Source organism: Nicotiana sylvestris, chromosome 7 (genome assembly GCF_000393655.2).
Source record: "Nicotiana sylvestris chromosome 7, ASM39365v2, whole genome shotgun sequence".
In the NCBI taxonomy this organism is placed as follows: Eukaryota; Viridiplantae; Streptophyta; class Magnoliopsida; order Solanales; family Solanaceae; genus Nicotiana; species Nicotiana sylvestris.
In genome coordinates this window covers 143164303-143174818 of record NC_091063.1, presented here as the reverse complement: position 1 = coordinate 143174818, position 10516 = coordinate 143164303, and the positions used below count along the sequence as shown (strand labels likewise).

The 10516-nt window shown below is 39.3% G+C and overlaps 1 protein-coding gene across 1 annotated transcript; it reads left to right on the top strand.

Annotated features, from left to right (window-relative positions):
• The first annotated feature begins 6764 nt into the window (after positions 1-6764).
• On the top strand, positions 6765-9702 carry LOC104228924 (uncharacterized). Its single transcript, XM_009781478.2, has 3 exons — positions 6765-7578; positions 8543-9193; positions 9277-9702. Exons 1-3 carry the CDS (start codon positions 6952-6954, stop codon positions 9373-9375), a joined length of 1377 nt encoding a protein of 458 aa, XP_009779780.1. The 5' UTR covers positions 6765-6951; the 3' UTR covers positions 9376-9702.
• Positions 9703-10516: the final 814 nt, after the last annotated feature.

Here is a 10516-nt window from a genome sequence, read left to right as displayed (position 1 = left end):
CAGTTCGGGTCCCCAACCCTTCTTGTGTCCAAACTTTAGATCCCAAAGCACAAACCCTAGCAACCCGTCGGCGACCTTTAGCCGGCGAACACCTTCTCTTTTCGAGTCTGTATAGGTCGCCTGTACCCCCACCCCCTTCCCCTCCTTTGTGTTGGATACCTAGACTCGTCGACCATCTCTGTTGCCTTCGGCGGCGGTTTTCCACATAGTTTAGCTGGACAGCCTGGGCTATCGTGGAACTAAGCTGGTGCAGCGGGGACAGGTTGACAACCCACCACCCCCCCCCCCTCCCCTATTGTTTTTGTGGTGGTTGTGTGCGATTTTGCAGGGAACTAGCTATGCCGAGATAAGCACGAGGCGTACGAACAAGCAAGTGGAGCATTCTTGGTTGGTAGGTGCAAAGGCTGGTGAGATTTGGAAGGACGCACGCGGATTCCGTGACCTCGGGTGTGCACTAGGTCATATCTTAAGGTTCTTCCAATCGGGAGTTGGTACCTCCCTCTTTCCTGTTTATCGCTTTGTGATAGTTAAATTCTACCTATCTTGTTAGCATTACTTTAAGCATATTATTAGTGCACTTGTAGTTGCTACTTGTTACCTTCTAGTTGGGCCCTATTCTGTGCTAGTGCTTGTCTGTAGTCTATCGTGGCTGTGTTTTGGGATTGTAGAGTAAGGTCATGTCCTCAAAGGGTTCGGAGGGTGGAGAGGGGGGTGGGGAGGGGGTCAGAGGATAGGACGGGAGGCAATGAGGGTAAGGGGAGAAAGGGAGCTTGTAGGTTGAGGATCGGGTCATGGAATATAGGCACGCTGACGAGTAAGTCTATTGAGCTGGTGAAGATTCTACAGAAAAGAAGAGTAAATATAGCTTGTGTCCAGGAAACAAGGTGGGTAGGGTCGAAAGCGAAGAATGTGGGCGGGTATAAGCTGTGGTACTCTAGAGTCGTGAGGGTTAAGAATGGAGTGGGTATCTTGGTGGATAGGGACCTTAGAGAGTCGGTGGTTAAGGTTAGGCAGGTGCATGACAGACTAATGTTTATTAAGTTGGTGATTGGTGAGTGTACCCTCAATGTCGTTAGTGCCTACGCGCCGCAAGCGGGCTTGGATGAGGAGGTTAAAAGGCGCTTCTGGGAGAGTTTGGACGAGGTTGTGTGTAGTATTCCACCTGCTGAGAGGTTATTTATAGGAGGGGATTTTAATGGCCACATTGGGTCGGTTGCTAGTGACTATGGCGAGGTGCATGGTGGCTTCGTCTTTGGGGATAGGAATGGAAGAGGTTCCTCGCTATTGGATTTTGCTAAGTCTTTCGAACTGGTGATTGCGTACTCTAGTTTTCCGAATAGGGAGGAGCATCTAGTAACTTTCCGAAGTTCGATTGTGAAAACTCATATTAATTACCTCCTCCTCAAAAGGTGTGATAGAGGGTTGTGCAGGGATTGTAAGGTTATCATGGGTGAGACCCTCGCGACCCAGCATAGGCTCTTGGTAATGGACGTCGGTATTACGATAAGGAGGAAGAAGAGGTATGTTCATGGTCAACTGAGGATTAGGTGGGGAGCCTTAACTAAGGATAAAGCCCAGGAGTTGGAGGGGAGGTTATCGGCTATGGGAGCATGGAGGAGTAGTGAGGACGCCAACGCTATGTGGGCTATGACGACGAACTGCGTCAGGGAGGCGGCAAGAGAGGTGCTAGGGATTTCGAAGGGTCACTCTGGCAGGCACCAAGGCGACTGGTGGTAGAATGACATAGTCCAAGGCAAAGTGGAGGCGAAGAAGGAAGCGTATATAAAGTTGGTAGGGAGCACATGCGAGGAGGAGAAGAGAGCGAATAGAGAGAGGTACAAGGTAGCAAGAAAGGAGGCTAAGCTAGTGGTCACGGAGGCTAAGAATGCAGCATTTGGCCGACTGTTTGAGGAATTAGGGGAAAAAAGTGGGGATAAGAAGTTGTTTCGATTGGCTAAAGCGAGGGAGAGGAAGGCTCGGGATCTGGATCAAGTGAGGTGCATTAAAGACGAGGATGGTAGAGTCTTGATGGGGAAGTCCCAGATTAAACAAAGATGGCAGATGTACTTTCAGGGTCTTCTAAATAAGGAAGGGGGTCGTGATATAGTGCTAGGGGATCTGGGGCATTCAGAGAGTCTCCGAGACTTTGGATATTGTAGGCGTATTAAGTTGGAGGAGGTCGTGGGGGCTATGCGTAAGATGAGTTGGGGCAGAGCGGCCGGGCCAAATGAAATTCCGGTTGAGTTCTGGAAGTATGTGGGTAGAGCAGGCTTGGAGCAGTTGACTGGGCTATTTAATGTTATTTTCAAGACAAAGAGGATGCCAGATGAGTGGAGGTGGAGTACAGTGGTTCCATTGTACAAGAACAAAGGTGATATTCAGTGTTGTAACAACTATAGGGGTATCAAGTTACTAAGTCATACCATGAAAGTTTGGGAGAGGGTGGTTCAGGCAAGGTTGAGGAAAATAGTGTCTATATCTGACAACCAGTTCGGGTTCATGCCAGGTTGCTCGACCATGGAAGCTATCCATCTTATTATGAGGTTGGTGGAACAGTACAGAGATAGGAAGAAAGATCTGCACATGGTGTTTATTGACTTAGAGAAAGCGTATGACAAGGTCCCTAGGGAGGTGTCTGGAGGTAAAAAGTGTGTCGGTAGCTTATGTTATAGCGATCAAGGACATGTATGATGGAGCTAAGACTAGGGTAAGGGCTGTGGGAGGCGACTCGGAGTATTTCCCAGTTGCTATGGGGTTACACCAAGGATCAACGCTTAGCCCGTTCTTATTTGCCTTAGTAATGGATGCACTAACACACCATATTCAAGGGGAAGTGCCATTTGTATGTTATTCGCTGATGACATAGTACTGAATGATGAGACGCAGGACGGTGGTAATGAGAGGTTGGAGGTTTGGATACAGGCTCTCGAGTCTAAGGGTTTCAAATTGAGCAGGACTAAGACGGAGTACCTGGAGTGCAAGTTCAGTGCCGAGTCGAGGGAAGTAGGCATGGATGTGAGGCTTGGATCACAGGTCATCCCCACGAGAGGTAGTTTCAAGTACCTTGGGTCAGTTATTCAAGGGGATGAAGAGATTGACGAGGACGTCACTCACCGCATAGGAGTGGGGTGGACGAAATAGAGGCTAGCATCTGGAGTCTTATGTGATAAGAAAGTGCCACCGATACTCAAAAGTAAGTTTTATAGGGCGGTTGTTAGACCAGCCATGTTGTATGAGGCAGAGTGATGGCTAGTTAAGAACTCTCATATCCAGAAGATGAAGGTAGCTGAGATGAGGATGTTGAGGTGGATGTGCGGGCACACTAAGATAGATAAGATTAGGAATGACGATATTTGGGAGAAGGTGGTTGTGGCCTCTGTGGAAGACAAGATGCGGGAAGCGAGGCTCAGATGGTTCGGGCACGTGCGAGGAGAAGCCTGGATGCTCCGATGAGGAGGTGTGAGATGCTGGCTTTAGTGGGTTCGAGAAGAGGTAGAGGACGGCCTAAGAAGTATTGGGGAGAGATGATCAGGCAGGACCTGGCACGATTGCAGATTTCCGAGGACATGGCCCTTGATAGGAAGGTTTGGAGGTCGAGCATTAGGGTTGTAGGATAGGGTGGTAGTCGAGCTTCTCCTTCTCCATTCCGAGGGTGAAGCGAGTTTGAGTAGGTTGGTCCTAGACAGGCTTGTGGTTAATGTAGAGTTCACAGCAACCTTACTGTTTTCCATAGCTCTAGACCTTAGTTATGGGTTATGGTTATTGCATGTCATCTATTTTATGGATTTTTAGGATGTTGTCATTATTTCTATGGCTATGTTGACGTTACTGATGAATTGTCTTTTTTTGTTTTCTTGTTTTATTTTTATTTTCCTGAGCCGAGGGTCTATCGGAAACAGCCTCTCTGCCCTATCGGGGTAGGGGTAAGGTCTGTGTACACACTACCCTCCCCAGACCCCACTTAGTGGGACTTTACTGGGTCATTGTTGTTGTTGTTGTTGTTGTTGTTGTAGAATATTAGAATTCAAGGTGAAACAGATTTAGAATGCAAATTCAGCATATCAATGAAGTCCGTCAAACAACTTCAATCAATAAATCAGAAAACATATATCACGAAATTAACCAGTTTCAAAAACTATTTTGAATTCAGAAGATGAATTTGAATACTTACAATGTATTTTGTAATTTTGAATTTGGAATTTGAATCTGGTTGAAATCTGGTTTGCGAGAGGCGATCTGGAATTTGAATCTGGTATGCTTGATGCATCTTTTATATATTTTGGAAGGGGTATAATGGTCGTATTATTACGAATTTTTTGTTAGTTGGTTACGAAATCAATAGTTTTTAAAAATAGGGTATAGGTTAAAAGGTGGCATAAATATAGGGTATGGCTGCAAATCGTCCTCCAAAATTGCTTAAGGAAATTCGAAAATGAGACTAGTTTTGGGATTGTTCAAACTCTTTTAGCTAAAATCCCAAATCTTATTCTAAAAAGTATAATATATTTATAAAATATAGAAGTCCCTCTTAATTAATTAACATATACTACTAAAATAAAATTAGATATTAAAAGTGGAACTATTTTGTTTTTTTTTTTAAATTTTATAAGAGGTAGATAAACTAAGAGTAACTAGATAAAATATACTGTCACATTTCATACTGTTTTACCTCGTATATAATATATATGACCAGTAGGGCCCTGACCTTCCTCGTCACTACTCGACCGAGGTTAGGCTTGGCACTTACTGGGTATCGCTGTGGTGTACTCATGCCTTTTCTGCACATATTTTTAGTGTGCAGATCCAGGTTCTTCTGCTCAGCCATAGTATCCGTGAGGCGAGGCGATCCGGAGACTTCAAGGTATATCTGTCGCGTCCGCAGACCTAGAAGTCCCTCTCTATTCTCCCTTCAGTTATAGATTTCTTGTATTTTCATTTGTTTAGACTTCCGGAGTTAGAACACCATATATTTCTTTAGCTTGTGATTCATGATATTCCGAATTTTGGAGTGCTATGTTCAGTCAAGAGTGTTATTATTGTATATGCCGAGCGATACCTTAAACTCTTTTAATTATACTTACTTGTTAGTTGGCTAGTTTTGTACCTTTAATTCATTTTCCACAATATGTTAGGCTTACCTAGTCGTAGAGACTAGGTGCCGTCATGACAGTTCACAGGGAAGAACTCGGACCGTGACAAAAAGTGTAGAAAAAAGAAGTAAAAGGAAATAAAGAATAAACGAAACAAAAAGGTAACGTAATAGCTAGTTTGACATGTTTGAAGGAGTAGCAAAGCAGTCTTTTGGGGATACGTTAATACTTAGACTAGGGATTAAAATTACTTTTCATAAAAATTGTGTAAATTTATCTAATGATCTAAGCTACTTCATTGGTAAAAACTTCATGATATATAAGCATTTTATTGATAATAAACACTTTAATGTTTGAGTATAGTGCTCAAAAGAATATAGTTTGTGTTCTTTGAGTAGTGATCTTGAAAGAAATAAAATAATTTAGATATGTTTGAGATTATACAATGTTTTAATGCCCCGCCATCTTTTGTTAATGTAATATAATACTTTTGAGCCTCTTAAATACTTTCTCCTTATATGTTCAATTTTATGTTATGTATTTGATTTTGTAAATCATCATTCATATTTCATCCTTTTTCTTAAAGTATTTATAAAGCATTTGTTGAAGTGATGCGGTGAAGTGGAGGTATATTATTTATGCTACTGATCATGGAGCAATTTGGATGCCCCTCTCTTGCAAGTTGTAACATGTATAGTGCTTGAATTAAGGAAATTGCGAGCTTGATTTGTAATTTAATATATTTTATATTTATAATATAATCAATTCATAGGATTAAATTATGTATGCATATAAATAAAATTTCTATCTCTTTTATCTCAACTAAATTTAGACAAAAAAATTTATATCCTTTATTTACTATTATTTTTTATAACCGCATAATGCACGGATAAATTGACTAGTTTAAAGGACAAAGAAGAAACTATTTTGAACATACCTAATAGATAAGTGACTATTTTTGTCATTTTCTCCCAATTTCACATATTTCACGCAGCCATCTTTAACTTTTCCCCCACTTATCTCTCTTTCTTTTTTCTTTTTTAACAGCTCCCACCAATCCTACTAAGCATTTTCTTTTCTTCAATTTCTGCTAAGGATTGCTGTGTTAATAATTTAACTTTTTGTTCCTTTAGATCTGATTTATTAAAGAGCTATTTTACTTTGTGACTAAGAGAACTAGTCATATTAGGTTTTCTAGTGTTTGGCATTCAGATTTGCGCCTCACTTCCACAACCATTCTCTTTAACCCTCATACCACTTTGGTCTCATAATCTGGTTTGATCAGTGGATTGTTATTATCTTATTTTCCTTTTAATCAAAGTGCTTGCATTTCATTTTCACGAAAATGAAAAAAATAATTCAACTGAGAAGATTTGTACAAAAGTACTACCTAACAGAACATCGTGCTATTTGTCTAATTGGCGGATCTCTTGCCAATCTTAAATTAACACTTGCAAAATTAAAAATAAAAAAGGTCCTTTTTCAATTTCTTCCATACGAAGAGTTCTATTTCTAGGAAATTGGCACAGTGGTAAATCACTCCACTTCAAGGTTTTAACCAGTAAATCAGGAGATACAATCAGATTGGAACTAAATGACAAAGTCTTTTTTCCTTTAACTTTTCCCCCTTAGCCTCTCCTTCTTTCTTAAGAAACAGGTTTTCTTGATGCCACCAGCTGTCTTGACTCCAGTTATTCCAATTGTGTAGTGACACAAATAAAACCAAAAAAAAAAAAACAATTTACATCAACTCTTCCTTCTATGATAAGAAAGAAACACGCCTTTTATATAATATTCCTACAACCTTTCACTTCCACTTGTAAGTTAAAACATTTGATCCTTCATTTTTCTCTTCAAGAAAATGTCTGCTACTGATCAAGAATCCAGAGTTTCACTGAAGCTTTTGATAGATGACAAGAAAAATAGAGTTATTGTTGCTGAATCCAACAAGGATTTTGTTGATATATTATTCAGTTTTCTTTCCTTTCCAATTGGAACAATAATCAGATTAACCAACAACCAGCCATTGTCAAAGATAAGTCCAATTTCTACTTGTTTGAACAATTTATACCAAAGTGTTGAAAATCTTAGTGTAAAACACCTTTATTCAGAAAATTGTAAGTCAGTCCTTTTAAATCCAAGAAATCCATGCAATGAAGATTGTTTCAAGTTGAAAGTGAACATAGATGATTCTGTTTCCAACAAGTACTTCAAATGTTCTAATAAAAATTGCTCAAAAAAGAGCTGGTTGCTCAATGTTAATTGTTATTGTGGAGGGAGGACAACTAAGGAGATGTTTTCAGAAATAAGAAATCCAACAAATGATTATGATGGTGTTTTTCTTAGGGGAGGAATAGAGTTTATAATCAGTGATGATTTAAGAGTGTTGCCTGGTTCTCCAAGTTCTCTCGTGAAACTGCTTTCTGATCTTGGCTACAGCCACATGAATCAGATAAAAGAGATGTCTGTGGAAATTGGCAAGGAGGAGGTAAGATTCTTGCTTTTTCTATTAAAAGCACAGCTCGGTGCACTAAGCTCCTGCTACGTACGGGGTCCGAGTAAGGGCCGGACCATAAGAGTCTATTGTAGGCAGCCTTACCCTGCATTTTTGTGAGAGGCTGTTTCCACGGTTTGAATACGTGACCTCCTGGTTACATGGCAACGACTTTACCAGTTACGCCAAGGCTCCCATTCATTCTTGCTTTTTCTATTATTGCTTGATTTTTGAATAAGCCATCTAGAGTAATGAATCCATGCAGACCTAGCGGAAAATAGCGCACAATAAGAGAAAAGTATCTATATATAGGCATATATCAATTAGTTGGGATTAAGTTTTAGTCGTGTTATTACGTTACTTTAGGCCCTATGATTTCTAGGAGCCTTTTGGTCATGTCAGTAGAAAATATAGAGAAATTCCAGTACATTTTATTTTTATTTTGCATAATATTGGACTAAGATAAACTTAAATGGAGCGATATGGTCAGTGTAGATTCACATGGCCAGTGACCTCGTTGTTGTTTGCTGTTGTAATCTAGAGTAATGAGCTTAGGTTCTTGATCATATCATTTGACTGAAGTAGCTAACTTAAAGAGATAAAATAAGAAATATGCATAGCAGATATACAGATAGCAAAACGAATGTTGCTCCACATTCAAGTCTCAAGTGATAAAAATGGATAATATATGCACCACCCCTTTGAAAATATCCTAATCAAATGAGAGTAAAAGTCCCTTCAGATAAATGGTAGTCTTTGAATAAGAAGATATGAAAAATCAGTTTAAGATGTCCAATCTAATAGAAAGGAAAAACACTAAAGAGGAAATTGATTCAGTAAATAAAGTGCAATTCATGTGATGTATTACAAGAACTTAATGCAGTTTCGTGCTAGGAATTTTTCTCTTCCTCATTTTGATGATATCTTATGTGCATTTTACTTGTTTTTCTCTGTCCAGATATTAAGACTGCTCACTTGTTCATTTATCTCAAAATCTCCCTTGACTGAGGTGTTTCTGAACAAGAAAGCTAATATAGTTGACAACAACATCATGCCTGAGCCAAGAATTTCACCACTTTTTGCTGATAAATTCCATTACAGCGGAAACTCCTGGAAAATAAACCTGAAGCTAATATTAAACAAGTCTAGAAACAAGATACTGTATGCTGAAGCAAATGATTCATTAGTCGATTTTCTCTTCAGTTTCCTCACTTTTCCTATTGGATCAGTGATCCGTGTTCTAAATGGGATTTCTGGACTTGGATGCATAGACAACCTGTACAAAAGTGTGACGGATTTGGAATCAGAATGGTTTCCTTATGATCGGTACAGATTACTCAACCCCGGTGTTGCACCAAGACATAAATGCCAGAATCAGTTGCTTCCGATTTCTGTGGGACTCGACGATCATAGCCTTTTAGACCCCAGGTGCACAAGTGGTAGCACAAGTGATTTTGGAAGATTAACACTGTCACCTTCCTTGTTTATTGTTTCGGACGATTTGGTAGTCAGGCCTATGTGTTCTACATCAAGTTTTGGCTTACTCAAAGAACTAAATGTACCCTTGTGTGACATTGAAGAGCAAGTGATCTCCATTGATAAGGCAGAGGTAATTTCTTGACTCAGATTAAAAGCTAAAAATACATTGCTTTAATCCAATTAAAAAAAATGATACCATGGTTTCTATGACAGGCACAGCTCTTGCTGCAGGCAGCATTTATCGGGTCATCATCTGCTTTAACACTTGCCTTGAGCTCTTTCTTGAATAAACAGAAACAAGAGATGGACTAATATGCTACAAACTACAAGAGCAGCTTGGCTTGGTGGCTATGTCATACTGTTCTATATTATATTGTCTGCTTAATATTTGGATTGAGATAAGTTTAAATGGAGCGGCATGGAAAGCAAAGACTAATATAGTTGATTCTATATTTCTTTAGATTGAGGCATTGTTGTTGTTTGTATTGCCTACTGAACAAGCTTTTACTGCCCTGCTAGTTCATTTAAATGAGGTGAAATTAGATGGTAATGCTAGCAATTTGAGTGCTCTTATAAAGTGTCTTTGTGATGCAACACTAATATTTGATGATATTATGACTTTGTTACTATTTTCTGAGATATTCACAATTATAGAGGAACAAATAGTGTTCCCCTGGTTCAATTCTTAACAAGTCACTGATATCTCTGTTTTTTTTGTTTTTTTTGGTTTTCCACCCGGTGTCCGGTACCTGCATTGGAGCCCGACTATATCCGGATTCGCACTGCGTAGGGCCCATTCGGGGGAAGCTCCCTACCAAGGATTTTTGCATACCTAGGGCTCGAACCCAAACCTCTGACTAAGGGAAAGTAGTCTCATCAACTACACCACATCCTTTGGTGGTCTCTGTCTTTTTGTTTGTGCTTTGTTTCCCCAACTCTGTTAGATTTAAATAATTTTGCACCTCTCGTCTGCTATAAACTAGTGATATAGCCCGCGCTTCGCGCGGTTGTAAATAACATTAGTAATTTATAGTAACTGATATTGTTGTAAATTTTTTCGAGATAAAATAGATTATATTTTTCGTGTATATGCATATAGTAATTTTTAATATCTCAATAAATTATTAAAAGCTCGTATTAAATAACGAATATATATATATATCACAAATTAAAGTCCATTTAAAATGGTTAAAAGAAGGGAAAAACCTTACAAAAGTTGGAGACATTCGGCGAGGCCGTAAAGCATGAGTCAACTGACAACTATTAAATATGTCTCTTTGATAGTCCTTATCACAATGAACAATTGTACAAGCAGTGGCTAAGATAATAATTTAAAAAATACAATACTTTATACTGTAAATTACCAGCCAAGAGTGCAATAAAGGTTAGTTTTGTATATATCATTACTATCTTGAGACAAATTAAGCAAAATATTTTTTTTGAAAAAAGAACC